This window comes from Rana temporaria, chromosome 5 (genome assembly GCF_905171775.1).
Source record: "Rana temporaria chromosome 5, aRanTem1.1, whole genome shotgun sequence".
NCBI classification, from domain to species: domain Eukaryota; kingdom Metazoa; phylum Chordata; class Amphibia; order Anura; family Ranidae; genus Rana; species Rana temporaria.
In genome coordinates this window covers 58440199-58455630 of record NC_053493.1, presented here as the reverse complement: position 1 = coordinate 58455630, position 15432 = coordinate 58440199, and the positions used below count along the sequence as shown (strand labels likewise).

Genomic DNA, 15432 nt, shown 5'->3' with positions numbered 1-15432 from the left:
ATGTAACCACAGTAAAGTACATTTTTTCAAAGTAAACATTTTTTTTTTTCCAAATATACAAAATGCAATAAATAATGCAAGTAGTAAACTACAAAGGGCAAAGTGCAGTAACCTCTTGCTACCAGTCAGAAGCAACCTTACTGCAGCCAGTCCAGTGCAAAATGGCTGGTTTCTTTCTATAGATACTGAACTTCGCAGCTTGCCCCGTTTCACAGAAAAAGTCCAATAATTTTAAGAAAAATAACTGCAACTCTTTCATGTCCTTATGACTGTCAAAAACGTATTTTAAATTGCTATGCAGTATATGGCATCTCTTCAGAAATTCACAGTTAAAGGTCAACTTTCATGATGCTATTCAAGCTGTCATTGCTCTGCAGTCAGCGGTCCGAGAAAAACAGGATTCATGGGTGGGAACTTTCTGGTCATTACACAGAGCAGTCTTTTGTACATATTACAGGTCTTTAAAAATGTCTTCATGTACTGAAGTAGTGGGGGTAACCGCAAACATTTCACCAATGAGCTGATATTCCCAGGAAGATGGCCGTGAACAGATGGAGATGAGCCAATCCAGGACAGTCTAGACACATGGCGTTTGACCTTTGTTGCTTTAGTCTAGCTCTACAAGGCAGATGGAAGGGGTCTAATCTGTGATGTCCAGGATCTGTTCCAACTGACAAGACCGGACTACCTGTGCCAAACGCACTTCAAACTGGATTAGATGCAAGTGAATTAAGGACAGAGGCATCCCGCAGTTGGCTTGGAACGGGGCCGGCAGTATGTAAACAATAAGCAGGGAAGCATTAAACTAAATTTAGAAGGATGCTGTAAACATGGTTTACCAAACCGATACACAAAGGATCACAGACAGGCTCAATTTAAAATCGTTCCATATCTACATATACATACATCTTTATACCTATATCTACAAACATATTTATACCCAAACGACCGTCCTCTGTTTATAAATTCTCACACCACAACTTACCACTGTCATACAGCTTGCCAAATTAAATATACATAAACATACTAGGGCTGTGCGACCTTCCAATGAATATAGCAAGAGTGTTAGAGCGAAACTCCAGGCAGATAATATAAAGTCACCTATTTAAATTCAAATATGTATTAGGGGTAGAAAAAAAACCCCACAATAACGTACTCTTTGTTTTGAAACGTGGAGGAGTATATGGTCTGTCGGGTTTTTAAGGTTGTCTGCTGTATCCCCATTAAGGAGATTTTACCTCATTTATCCTGGTGAAAACAATGTCATCAGGAGAGAAAGTGAAAGGAAATACAAAGTTCTAAAAGTTTTAAAGCGGCGCTCCAGAGAAAAGATACAATTTATTTTGCAGGGTGGCTCCCCACGCACTGCAAAGATTAAATACTCTTTCATGCCTAGGGTACCCATAAGGCATCTTTCACACAGGGCGATTTCATGCATGCCCCAGGCACAGGTATTGCGTACATCCCCATTGCTGATGTACCGTTGTTGTCTATTGGGGTACGCGGCTCCACAGACACAGCCGCTGTGTTTCAATATGACATGTGTGTGCAGATTCCTGAATGCACACAGGGTGAATTCGAGGACCCGCAAAATTTCCTATTGGGACGGCAGCCGCATGTCCCAGTAAACAATGAAAATTCTGTCATGGGGATGCACGCAACACATGTGTATCCCCATGCCAGCAAAACATGGCCCTGCATGGGGCACGCATGGAATCGCCCGTGTGAACGAGGCCCAGCAAAGACTGACTTACTTGATCCCACACACAGGCTCCCTCCACACTAAGACTGGGTCCCTCAGCTTCTTTGCCAATGATCGCAGGCATTGTGATGTTACCAGGTGCAGTGCCGAATCACTGTACTGTATGTGAGGATGCCAATGCACTTCCCACAACCCTGAGCATCAGGCAGTAGGCTGGCCAGGCTCCCAAAGGTCAAGGAATAATGTAAGAAAAAAGTGCCTGCGATGGGTACCCTAGACATGAGCCAGCATTTAATCCTTGCAGTGTGGGGATTTGTTTTCTTCCCCTAACCTCACCCCAGAGTTCAGCTTGAAACATAGCTAGTGTATGTATCTGTATCGGTCTTTATAGTAAAGTCTGGTAAAAATCCACACAGCAGCTGGGAAAGAAAGGGCAGTAATGTGAGCTGATCATAATCAATTGATCCAACACTGGGAGACTGCTGTCAGAATGGGAAAGCAGAACGATTATCACTGTCCTTTCATTGCTTAACTATCAGACTTTGAGATTATATATTACTTAGGTGACCCTTGCCATTGGTCTTGCTAGCTCATCTAACAGTACCTGTGCAAAATCCAAAAGCAATAGAAGAAGGAAAATCACCGCTCAAGGTGGGTCTGCTATAGGGTCATACACAGGTGTAGGATTCCAAGGGTGCTGGCAGTGCACTAGGCAAGCATTGGCGTAAAATGAAGGATGGATGGCCGCACTCCAAACCAAACAGGTTGTCTTTATTTAAACAAACAGCAAAAACATACCAGATCACAGCAACAGAAACAGGAGGATAACCGACGTTTCGCACAGACTTAGTGCACATTCATGGCTCTGTGCGCTGTGATCTGGTATGTTTTTGCTGTTCGTTTAAATAAAGACAACCTGTTTGGTTTGGAGTGCGGCCATCCATCCTTCATTTTACGCCAATGCTTAACAGTACCTGTGCTTGAAGGATGTTGTAAGCTCTTTATTGCTCAAGCTAGTAGTAGTTACAGTCAAGTTCTGTAATGCTGAAGACTTTGCACAACTTACTTATCCAAGCCGCTTCTTCAGTTCTCATTAAGAACATGCTGCAGCACTAGTGTGCGCTGTGATATCAGATGTTTGGCACCATCAAACTCTATAAAAAATGTTGTCCACGCACCAAATTTTAGGACAGTTGCTTTACTGCATCGCAAACACACACTATAGCATGCAGTGTGATCAAATCCGCTATCACACAGGCCTGGAGGCAGAGGTTCTCTTTGGCCCCCAAACACTACACACTTTGTGTGATTGTGATCCAATGAGGCAACCGTCTCAAAGCTGGACTTTGGTGTGCAGATGACACATCTTACAGAGACTTGAACAGACGATTTTAGGAATATATTATTGTGCTAACAACTCTATGCATATCTGAATTCACCTTCCATCGCCAAGGATGCCGCTCAGCAAACATCAGTGGACTGGACTCCCTCATGCTATCATTACTGACCTTGAAAGTAAAGAAAGAAAATACAGAAAAATAAGGAAAGAATGAGAAAGAGGGCAGGAGGTATAGAAAAGCCATAGCACAACAAACCTCATCAGGGCAATAGCCAGAACTGGATTACAAACACAAACCACTAACAAGAGGGTTTTTCGGACCACACAGAACACAGCCACAGGTCGAACATTTAGCAATTTAAGGATTTGTGGTAACGATGACAGGTATGAACAGGTATGAATAGGAAAGCCTTCAAAAACACCACATGGACGCAAAAAGTTTTAGTTCCAAAACAAGCAAAGCCAGTATGTACATAGCCCCCTTGGTGTGCACTTAGTCTAATCAAACCCCCATGACATCTGTATATAAGATAAACTGCTGTATTCAAGTGCTAGGCTGAACTTTGTGCACAAACACACATACAGTACATATTTAGCCATACATCTTTTAATGCACAGACATGAAAAATATGTATGGAGAGTTTGAGGCTTCAGGACTTCCAATTTTTTTTTTCATTTCAAAATGTTAAAGATAAAATGTCGCATTATGGCATTTTATCACCAAAAAATATTCATGGGCCATAGACAAGAACAGAGTGACTTACACCAAGAAACAACCACTAAAAGATGACTTATAGAATTTTCTATGAGGAAGTTTTTCTACAGCAACAATATACTACATAAGAAATTATATAAAACATTGGGGGTCATTTACTAAAACTGGAGAATGCAATATCTGGTGATGCTCTGCATAGAAACCAATCAGCTTCCATGTTTTGTAGGGAAACATTAATTGAACAAGCTCAACTTATTAGCCGATTGGCTACCATGCACAGCTTCACCGGATTCTGAGTGCACCAGTTTTAGTAAATCTACCCCTTGTTTTTACAGCCAATCTACAATACAAGAGATTGACTGCATCCAAAGTTTACTATAGGCAACAAAATATGTTGGCTATCCGCTTTCTTATCATACCCCATGTGATAGCCACATGCAGGGTCTGACTGGCAAAAAAAAAAAAAACACACCCCAACAAAAAGCTATGCCGGTGTTTAAATGTGCACACTGTTTCTCACCTGGTTTATAGGAAGGAAATACTGGCATTTATGGGCAGCAGGTATAGCAGGAGAGTAAACAGAAGCATAGACAGGTTCCTACGGACAGAGGCAGAAGCAAAGCATGAAAATTAAGAGGTAACCAAAAAAAGGATTTAAAAAATGTGTTAACAAGCAGTATTACTAACTGGCAATAAGGGGGGGGGGTGCATTCTTCATGGGCATGGTTCAAAAGGATGGAAAACTAATCTTAAAATCCATGCCCATGCACTATTTTGCCAATCATGTATGTATATAAATGGTCAGCCAACCCAAAACTGAAATTTCAGTGGTTTCTTATTAATTCTATTGACTTCCCAACACCCACGGTGGATAGTATTTGAAATTCTCCTTATATTGAGAATACAAAATGAGGAGTTGAAACACACAAAGGTCGCCCAAAAAAAAAAAAAAAACACCCAGGTGGATAGGGACAGGGTCAGCAATTATGGCAGACATCTTGTTGTGTGCATATCCAGGATACATAAAAAAAAAAGCCAGGGGCTGACCCAGCCCATACGGCTTTATCCAAAATAAAATACTTTTGAGTGGACTGACCCTTTAACAAAACCTTTACTAATATATGCATGTATAAGAAACATTCCTTAATCTCTTAAGTCCAGTCCATCCCTATATAATCATGCTTTGCCCTGATAGCACAAATCTATCTATCTTTTTTATATTGAAGCACACCAAAAAACTCCTAAGGAGGGGTAATCAAAGACTTGAATTGGAAAAACATTTAACCCCCAAGAATCTAAAAGGGTATTCAAATACATATAGTAAAAATGTATACTGGCACTAATGACTGATACGATATTGGGAGATGTGACTATATAGCCCTTGCAAACACTGGCGCCAGCTTTTCCAAGCTGAAAAAAAAGCAATTGACAGCACAAAGCCAATTAGAAACACCATTGTCAAGCCGATATGGCATAGTCCGGCTTACCCACAGCTGATTACAGTGGACATAATCATCTTTATTATCTCCTTCTCCCTACAGGTCAAAACAAACAGGGTGATGAGGAATGAGGTTGACGTTTATGCCAATAAAGCGATCACAGGTTGGTACAAAAAAACATAACACAAATGACTTCCTTTGATCTAAATGGAGTGATAGCACTTCATCTGTCACGAGTTAGGCAACATTAAACATTTTACAAGGGAGCCATTGCCCAACAGCAGCTAAGCTTCCAAACATGTGGTACCCATTGCTGTCCATTTATAAACATGGCATTCACCAATAAAAAAATTCTCAGAATAGTGGGCACTAAGCTTGTGTGGCAAAATGCCATTTCAATAGTGATAAATCATCCCAAATTCATTACTTATTTTGCTTACAATATGAACCGCAACTAAGGTTCTACATTTAGATAGATGCTGCCAAGTTGGGTAGTTAACCTGTATAAAATGCTGGGCTGTCATTTATAACTAATTTTGCAAAATTGCTTTCCATCTTGTATTCATTACATACCGCACAAATACAATAATTTCAATACAACAACATGCAATTCTTTTGTGATAGAAAATGTGAATGTTTGCATAATTTATATGCAAAAGAAAGCATGAGTTGGGGTTATGTGTTCTGATCAGCCAAACCATTACCCTACATATCTCAGGGCTATCATGAGTAAAATGTGGACTCAATCACAACCATCAAGAGAGGGGTCCATTCACTCTTACCCTGCTGAACATATTTTATATATTGCAGAATGCAACAGGGGTGATGAGCTACACACCCCCAACTACAAAAAGGGTGGAAGCAGAGCAAGTATACAGCAAAGAGACCACTACATTCACCGGAATATATAAAGAGCTGAACAGACGCAACTTATCAACTGGGGGGGCATCTGCCCCTGGGGCCAAGACTGATAAAATGTGTCAGGCTAGTGTCTCTCCAGTGGGGATAACTAACCCAAATAAAACCGGCGAACCTACAGTCACTGAACATACTGGCCATTACACAGATACCAGCTCCCTGTTTACATCATCTAACAAAAAAAAGAATTCCAGCATAGATTTGCTTTCAGGAGCTGAGACGTCATGGGAGGCTGATGTTTTTTTTTTTTAAGCAAACACATATCCAAATAAATAGCATCCTTTAGGAACACACCTATCACTGCCAAAAAAAAAAACATTACCCTTTAAGCCCACATAACTCTGCCTACCATGAAAAGGCCAATGGCTTGTGTTTGCCCAATATCCTCCTCCAAGGTTCCCACATCTCCTCAGATTGGCACTTTTAGTTAGACTGTTTATTAAATGATGTATATGTAGACATACACCGGAATCTCTCACCCAACATGCATAGATCTGGAGGACCCATATAAATTAAATTTCCCTGTATAGTTTGAAATATTTCAATGCAATGTTTTATTAGAATTTACAAACTGATTAGATTGTTGCCATTAAAATATCTACATATTAGAGGTTTAAAACGTTCACACACTGACACATAGGGTGTAATGTTCCAAAAATGTGCACAAACATACCAACTCTAGGCAAGCCGCAGATCCATATAAAAAGACTATGAAAAGTCGAGGCCGTCGCTGCTTAACATATACGGTATTCCCCTGTTATGCGTGTCCTTTTTTGCACATTATTTTCATACAAGCTTTTTATGTGTCCCTTCAACTAACTTTGACATCCGTTAAACCAGTTGCTTTAAATATATGCTACAACAGCAGCCCCTTAAGATGGAGTTTTTGTTTAAACTATACCAAAAGCTTCTACATATTTATATAAGCAATGTATACACTATACTAAGGCCTGCACTTCTTCTAAATGAAAAGACATAGTAAATGTAATCTGTCTAACTAAAGAGGGCCAATGACCCAAAGTTAAATAATATCCTAATAATTTCACAGTAGGACATATTTAATCTAGCTATAAACTCAGATTTTTCAATCAGCCTGCAGGCCATCTGCATCTACATCTGACAGATTTCTGCATCCATGCTAAAAGCGGATAGACAAATTCCCCTGCTTGCCTAATATACTTTGGAATCAAACCCTTATCGTAAAAGGTTTGGCCTCTGAATTCAGAGATTGTGCTGAACTAGTTACATTCATTAAAACTTTCCCAATCACCCATTATTTATGATACACTAATGGCACAGTAGCCCATTTTAAATTCTAAGACGATGGGGCCTGGTATCCAAATGAAGGAATGAATGGTGCCTAAAGAACAGGGCACGATGAGTGGCTTATACAACTGCTCTACAGAAAGGCGTTGGTCACCAGAGTAAGCCTTTGTCACATAAAAATTACAGATAATGCAGCAACCTCTGCCAATGCATAACAGCATGTGGATTTAAACTTTGGACTGGACATGACTGTTGCTATAAAAAAAAACCGATATAGAAATCTGTAGACAGGCAACGAATTCCTAGTTAGCAATTGTGTGCATCATGTTCATTTTGTAATCCACGCTCGCCAATTAAGATCGACCACTTCAAAATCATGATCTGAAAACCACAACCAGATCACCCATAATTGCTTCAAATTTTTAGGTGTTATGTTGGATTTAAATGTTCACCTGATCTTTATCCAATAGTCCCATCTACCGTATGTACAACTCCCACTTCTGACCTTTAGAAGTTCTACTATAATTCTAGCTTCCAGTTGGAATGTTGCTGCTTAGTTTCATTCAGAATTCAGGCTGTTGCATTGGCAAAAAATAAATAAAAAAAAGTCTTGAATCTTTTAAGGAACCCATTAAAAATCTATTTTATTGCAGGGGATGCCTAAATCTGACCTATATCTTAGGGCAGACTTCTGGGAAAATCTGTGAGCCAATCACACAAGCAGGAAATTGGGTTTCTGGGGGTCGTTCTGTACAGGGAATGTGACCACAAAAAATAAAATCTATACAAAATTGTTTTATTTTCATTTCTATTTTAAACTGAATGAGTTTTACAAGGTGATTGTTTACAACCACATTATTAGGTTTGAGATTGCCTTTCTATCTGTTAGCCCATGTGCAGTGAATGACAATTTCAAAGCACGTCTCTGGTGATAACTGTCACAGCCACCAGTGTGCTTAAGTTCACCCTCAACCTACCAAAGCTTTTAGCCCTCAAATTATTGATTATTGTGATATCTGGCCACAATTGCAGATCTAAGGTGGGGCCAAATTGTCTGTGTCATCGAAGGATAGGAGGGTTCAGTAACATGAGCAGGGGTATATTTTTTACTTCAATATAAGCTTGCTTTAAGTCTAGCAATTATGTGGATTATGTTCTTTCATGCGATTCTCCTCAATAAAAAAAAAAAAATAATAAAAAAAAAAAACACACACATTGCCAATGTTAACTTAACCATAATCTCGTCTCAGCTGATGCAAGCCAAAATATGAACTAAGCCAACAGTTTGGAAAAGGATTCTTAAACATACCATTTCTGGAGCAGTCAATATTTATTATTTAAAAAGGGGTTGTAAAGGTTCATGTTTTTTCACCTTAAAGCATCCCATGCATTAAGGTGAAAAAACATCTTACCATTTAGCGGCCCCCAAGTCCCCGCGTTTTACTTACCCGAACCCTGGAAGTCCCGCGTCGAACGCGCTGTTCCTCTGCCCGGTCTTCTCAGTTCTTCAATAGATAGACTGATAGCAGCGCAGCCATTGGCTCGCACTGTTGTCCATTAAATCCAATGATGCGGGCGCAGGGGCCGAGTCCTGTAGTTCAGGACTTGGCAGTGCGCCCGCAAGGTAACCCCCTTGGGAGAGTGCTTCCCAGAGGGGGTTATCTGAGGCGGGAAGGAGCAGAGACAGCCACAGTGGGACCCCAGAAAATGCTGTTCGGGCCACTGTGTGCAAAATGAGCTGCACAGTGGAAGTATGACATGTTTGTTATTTTTTTTGTAAAATATTTATTTTCATTTTTCAAGTGGTATTGACAGTTGTACAATGCAGCATTATCAAACAGACAAAAAGCCAATATGAAATAATAACAGTAACCAGAATAGGGGGTAATGGGAGAGAAGGGGAAGGGACACGGGATAATGGGCAAGAGGGAGGGGGAAAGGGAAGAGGAGGGACTCTAAGGGAGGGTGCATCTGGTCCGAGCTCAGGCAAACATTAAACCGGGAGAAATAGCCCACAACGCAGGGACAGGAGGACACACCGCCCGCCCGGGACATTCGATCCACATGGGCAGGTCTCCCCCCAAATTAATGGGGGGGGTACATATCCCTGTGTCCCCGCCCTCCAGTAGGCAACAAGATGGCTCCCTCTACTACATGCCAACCTGACATGTTCGTTATTTAATTTTTTTTTATTATAAAATTAAACCTTTACAACCTCTTTGACAGAAAAGTACAAACAAAATTATCATTCAACACTCAACAGGTTATCAAGTAAATGATTCACCTCAGCTTACCAACCATCATTCCCCTTTCTGGAGGATTATAAAAATACATTTTCTAATTACCTGCACTGCAGGAAAACCAAGTCAGCTCAGAGTGAAATAATATGAACACAGTATTGGGCAATGAGTAATTCTCCACCAATCATGGAACTTTAGGTCCCAACCAGTATCGGGACAGGTTTGTCTAGCGCCCAGAGCAAGGAGGCAGAACTGCGCCCCCCTCCTCCATTGTTAATGCATGCTGTAGAAATGGGTTTACTACTCTGTCCCCTTGCTCTGATGTGCCCAGGGCAACTGTCCCTCCTGCTCACCCTTTGTACCACCCTTGGTTCCAACAGCACACTTCACCATTTAAAGAGGGGCCATATTTCTTAGCATTAATATCAGAACACACACACACACACTGCAAGGTGAGTGTTAACCAAATAAAGTTCCAACGAGAAGTCCAATTACACATAAACATTGCCAACTGTGGCCTTAATTCTATTTCTAGATGCAATACTCAGATTTGTCTCAGGATGGTCTTGTATTCAGCTGTGAGGGTTCAATGGTATAAAAGTCACTAATTGATAAACTGATAAATAAACATATTGTTTCACAATGTTGACTTCTACATCTATTTCAAGGGGAACACAGTTCAATAAAGCCTGAAGTACTTTTTATACAAGAAAGCTCATGGTGCAATAAGATGGACTGGGTCACCCAGAGCAACCACTCAGCAAAGGACCTAATAGGCCATAAAAAAAAAAAATCTAAAATATGAATGAAAATGTTGACACACCGAGATCACACACATTTTCTACGTAGTCAATATGTGCAAAGCCATAATTACATCCTGTTCCGTATGGTTACATTGATGCCCGATCTAACCAGCTGCTCCTTTGAGTTTTCTTACTATAACTGTTCAAATAATCAGTGGTGGTGAAATTGACAATCGTTTTTGACCGTGGTTACAAGTGGAATGAGAAGGATGAAAATTTTTTTCTCAAAACAAAATGCAAACTTAAGGTTTCTAAATGTGGTTTTTGTTTGAAAAAAAATGTGTACCCATTGGAATTTGATTGTGCACCCCCAAATTGTATGTGAAATACAAAACATTCACATGGCATTCAAACATAAATTTCTCATAACTTTGTAGACCCCATAATACTATTGAAAGGTCTGGTAGGAAAAATCAGACAAAAAAACAACAAAAAAAAAAAACAATTTATAGTACACCCCAGTATTCTGCTCTCAATTATGAACCACCACAGACAGACATTAACAATTAACTTCTGTCATCTGTGAAATTTAGGTCTATTCATTTTCCCATTTAAAAAACAAAGTTTAGTTAAATGTGTGCAAAAAAACACCAGTTTATCCTGATGAAAAGCCAGTACTGTCCAGTGAACTCTAAACTATTCATACAGAGTTCAGCTCTGAACCACAGAACACCCCTTCAAGTTATAGAAAAGGAGGATATTTTGTAGTCCAATTACACTTCCTCTGATAGGGTGAAATTTCAGTCTTTGTAGATGACACCAAGCTATGCAGTGGAATAACGTCCTTACAGGATGTTCCCAACTACCAAGCCAATCTCAATGCATGGGCAACTATGTGGCAAATGAGGTTTAATGCGCCAAAGTTATGCACTTGGGGGGCCAAGAATATGCATGCATCATACATACTAGGGTGAGTACAACTGGGTGAATAAATGGTGGAGAAGGATCTGGTAGTTTTGGAAAATCAAAAGCTTATTAGCATGCAATGCCAAGCTGTCGTTTCCAAAATAAAATTCTTGTACTGAGGAGTATGGACTCCATAAAGACATACATGTTACCCCTGTACAAATCATTAGTAAGACCTCATCTGCAATATGCAGTTCAGTTTTGGGCACCAGTTCTCAAAGGATATTGGGGAACTGGAGAAAGTGCAGAGAAGGGAAACCAAACTGATAAGAGGCATGGAGGAGCTCCGCTCTGGAAAAAGATTAGAGGAACTGAATCTATTCCCTCTTGAGGAGATTAAAGCAGAGCTCCACTCAAAAGTGGAAGTTCCGCTTTAAGGACTCGTTCCCCGCTCCTCTTAAAGAACTGGCACATTTGAAGAGCGGGTACCAGCAGATTGACAGATTTCTAAGCAATCGGAGTGGAAGCTTTCCTCCCTCTCCCACTTGGCAGGTCCAGAAGACTGCATCCACCATTCACGATGCACAGCACTGCTTACGCATGCTCAGTGGTCACCTGCCTACGAAGCTACAACCTGTTACAGCCGGGTGACCATAGTGAAAATGCCGGCACAGAGGAAAGAAGAAGACAGGTAAAACTGACTGGGGTGAGCACACCCCCGGATCACAGGACTTTTTTGTTAAAGTCAGCTGCTACAGTTTTTGTAACTGACGACTTTTTCACAGGAGACTGGAACTCCTCCTTAAAGAGGGAAGGGGAGGGGAATATGATCAACGTGTATAAATACATAAGTGGTTCATATAGCAAACTGCGTTGCGTTATTCACTTTAAAAGTCATCTCAGAGGACAAAGACACTCTTTGTCTGGAGGAATTTAATCCTCAAATAAGGAAAGGCTTCTTCACAGTAAGAGCTGTGAAATTGTGGAACAGACTCCATCATGCATTGGTTCTGTCCGGCTCAGTAGATTGCTTGAAACAAGCCCTGGATTCATTCTTAAAATGTACATAATATAACTGGATACTAACATTTATAGGTAAAGTTGATCCAGGGACTAGCCAATTGCCTCTTGGGGGGATCAGGAAGGAATTTTTTTTCCCCTGCTGGACCAAAATGGATCATGATTTGCCGTTTTATTTTGACTTCCTCTGGATCAACTGTGGGTATAGGATTGTGTATATAGGATTATATGATTTTGCTTCCCCCCTTTGATTGGTTGAACTAGATTGACTTGTGTTTTTTGTCAACCAAACTATGCAACTATGACAACAATTCCCCAGAGATACAGTAGTGAGGGAATTTTTTTTTTTTTTTTATAAAGTAAAGACCATAAACTTGCAAAAATGCAAACAGCTATCTTTATGTATTTAATTTAAAGGGGTTGTAAAGGTAAAAAAATGTTTTCCCTAAATAGCTTCCTTTACTTTAGTGCAGTCCTCCTTCACTTACCCCATCCTTCCATTTTGCTTTTAAATGTCCTTATTTCTTCTGAGAAATCCTCACTTCCTGTCATGTCCAACCACACACAGTAATGCAAGGCTTTCTCCCTGGTGTGGAGAAAGCCTCTTGAGAGAGGGGGGGGGGGGGTTGCCAAGCAGGAGGGTCAAGACGCTCTCTACTTTGCAGATAGAGAAAGGAGCTATGTGTTAGTGGGCATCCTGACTATCCTGCTCGCCCCCTCCCCCCTCAAGAGGCTTTCTCCAAACCAGGGAGAAAGCCTTGCAATACTGTGTGGAGTTACAGACAGAAGAACAGGAAGTGAGGATTTCTCAGAAGAAAGAAGGACATTTAAAAGCAAAATCGAAGGATGAGGTAAGTGAAGGAGGACTGCACCAAGGTAAAGGAAGATATTTAGGGATTTTGTTTTTACCTTTACAACCCCTTTAACTAACTTGGCAGAAAAAAAGAATCTACAGAATTACCTGAGAGACTCTGAAGACATTCTTGTACAATGTCAGTGGAATGTCCCAGGATTCCTAGCTTATAACGTATAGCCCCAAGCGGACAATACACCCAATCCACAAAGGTTTTTACATCCAAATTAGGTGTTTAAGCAATGCATGCCTCCTGATTGTAAGCTCCAAATTTTCAGCTTACATGAAAAACATTTTTTACAGGTCTCCCAACCAGCAGTAAAATTATTTCCAGGTGTGCTTCTGCTAGCTTCAAATAGTACCCTGATTCACAAAGGAAAAATAGATTCATATTTGATAGGTGATAATGGGAGAGGAAATGGGAAGGAGTACGGTATGTGTGTGGGTTGAGTGAAGAGAGGGATTGGGTGATAGCGAGAAGGAGGGGGGGTGGTTGAAGATCATAGAGAGGGTTAAAATGAGAGAGAGCAGGGTGGGCGAAGAGGGTGGGGGTAAAGGATAAGAGAGAGTGAGGGGGTGGAGAAGAGAGAGAAGGATAGGAGGGAGGGGGTGGAGAAGAAAGAGAAGGATAAAAGGGAGGGGGTGGAGAAGAAAGAGAAGGATAAAGGGGAGGGGGTGGAGAAGAAAGAGAAGGATAAAGGGGAGGGGGTGGAGAAGCGAGAAGGATAAAAGGGAGGGGGTGGAGAAGCGAGAAGGATAAAAGGGAGGGGGTGGAGAAGCGAGAAGGATAAAAGGGAGAGGGTGGAGAAGCGAGAAGGATAAAAGGGAGGGGGTGGAGAAGCGAGAAGGATAAAAGGGAGGGGGTGGAGAAGCGAGAAGGATAAAAGGGAGGGGGTGGAGAAGCGAGAAGGATAAAAGGGAGGGGGTGGAGAAGCGAGAAGGATAAAAGGGAGGGGGTGGAGAAGCGAGAAGGATAAAAGGGAGGGGGTGGAGAAGCGAGAAGGATAAAAGGGAGGGGGTGGAGAAGCGAGAAGGATAAAAGGGAGAGGGTGGAGAAGCGAGAAGGATAAAAGGGAGGGGGTGGAGAAGCGAGAAGGATAAAAGGGAGGGGGTGGAGAAGCGAGAAGGATAAAAGGGAGGGGGTGGAGAAGCGAGAAGGATAAAAGGGAGGGGGTGGAGAAGCGAGAAGGATAAAAGAGAGGGGGTGGAGAAGAGAGAAGGATAAAAGGGAGGGGGGTGGAGAAGAGAGAAGGATAAAAAGGGAGGGGGTGGAGAGGAGAGAAGGATAAAGGGGGTGGAGTAAGGAACGATAAAAGGGGGGATAATAGAGGCAGACAAAGAGGGGGAAAGGGGGTTAGAGAGAAATAAGGAATGGAGAGGTAAGGCGGAGAGGAAGGAGGGGAGAAGTATAGACAGAGTGAGGGGCATAAAGGGGAAGTGATGGGGAAATAAAAAAAATGAGAAGGATATAGGGAGGGAGTGATAGGGGGGAATAGGAAGAGAGAGGGAGGAAGATGACACTTCTAGGACAAGTAAACAAGCTTGTCCTAGAAGTGGGGGGTGAGTAGGGATTATATCAGGGATGTTCATGCATAATCCCATTTTTTTTTAATTGCATTCAGATCCTTGTAAAATCTTAAGTTGAGGATGGTAATGACCCCACTAAAGTGTAATATGTGTTGTAGGCCATATGCATTTAATTTACTTTCATCTTGTATAAACTATTACTCTACATATGGCTATCAGCTGTAGGAACAGTATGCAGCTTCCCTGTCTATGTAGGTATATAACCATCAATAGATCTGCCTGGAAGCCATTATGGGACCTCCAAAAGGCCCATTGATGTTATATGAGCAGTGATCTGTCACTGGGGTACCTTTTTAACATACAGTAGAATTAGAGGATCAGCCTTCATGAGTCATACACAGAGCTGATATTTAACATACACGAAATGTCCCTACTCCTACAAATTAGTTGGCGACAGAAGCACAGAAATATTCTTTGTTCATACATCGGTACTGGGTGCAGAGCAGTCACAGACACGTGCTAATTTTCTGCTTTGAAAACCAGCGTTAAAAAAATGTTTTCTTGGTAAGAAAATGTTATTTTCATGTTAAACACACAGCCACATGCAGAACGGAATGTGAATTCAGGGGAATCTGCACATCTCATCACTAAGTCTGCTTGCGTTGAACATAAACATTTGGGAGGGATTAAAGGAATAATTCTTCTTCTGCAGATATTGGAGGCGGAGTTCTGACTGCAGCGAGGGCAGATAGAGTCATCAATGA

General features: G+C 41.2%; 1 protein-coding gene across 16 annotated transcripts in view; it reads right to left on the bottom strand.

Annotated features, from left to right (window-relative positions):
• Nucleotides 1–15432, bottom strand: part of SVIL (supervillin) — a 198830-nt gene that overhangs the window by 57684 nt on the left and 125714 nt on the right. For 8 of the 16 annotated variants that reach the window (XM_040352604.1, XM_040352605.1, XM_040352609.1 and 5 more), the window contains 3 exons: nucleotides 5244–5291; nucleotides 4277–4354; nucleotides 3142–3210 (listed from right to left, as the gene is read on the bottom strand). The exons of 2 other annotated variants lie outside the window; for them this stretch is intronic. In XM_040352604.1, coding sequence (XP_040208538.1) covers nucleotides 3142–3210; nucleotides 4277–4354; nucleotides 5244–5291 — 195 coding nt within the window. The remainder of the gene's footprint in view (nucleotides 1–3141; nucleotides 3211–4276; nucleotides 4355–5243; nucleotides 5292–15432) is intronic. 6 more of the 16 variants (XM_040352606.1, XM_040352618.1, XM_040352610.1 and 3 more) reach the window with 4 other exon arrangements.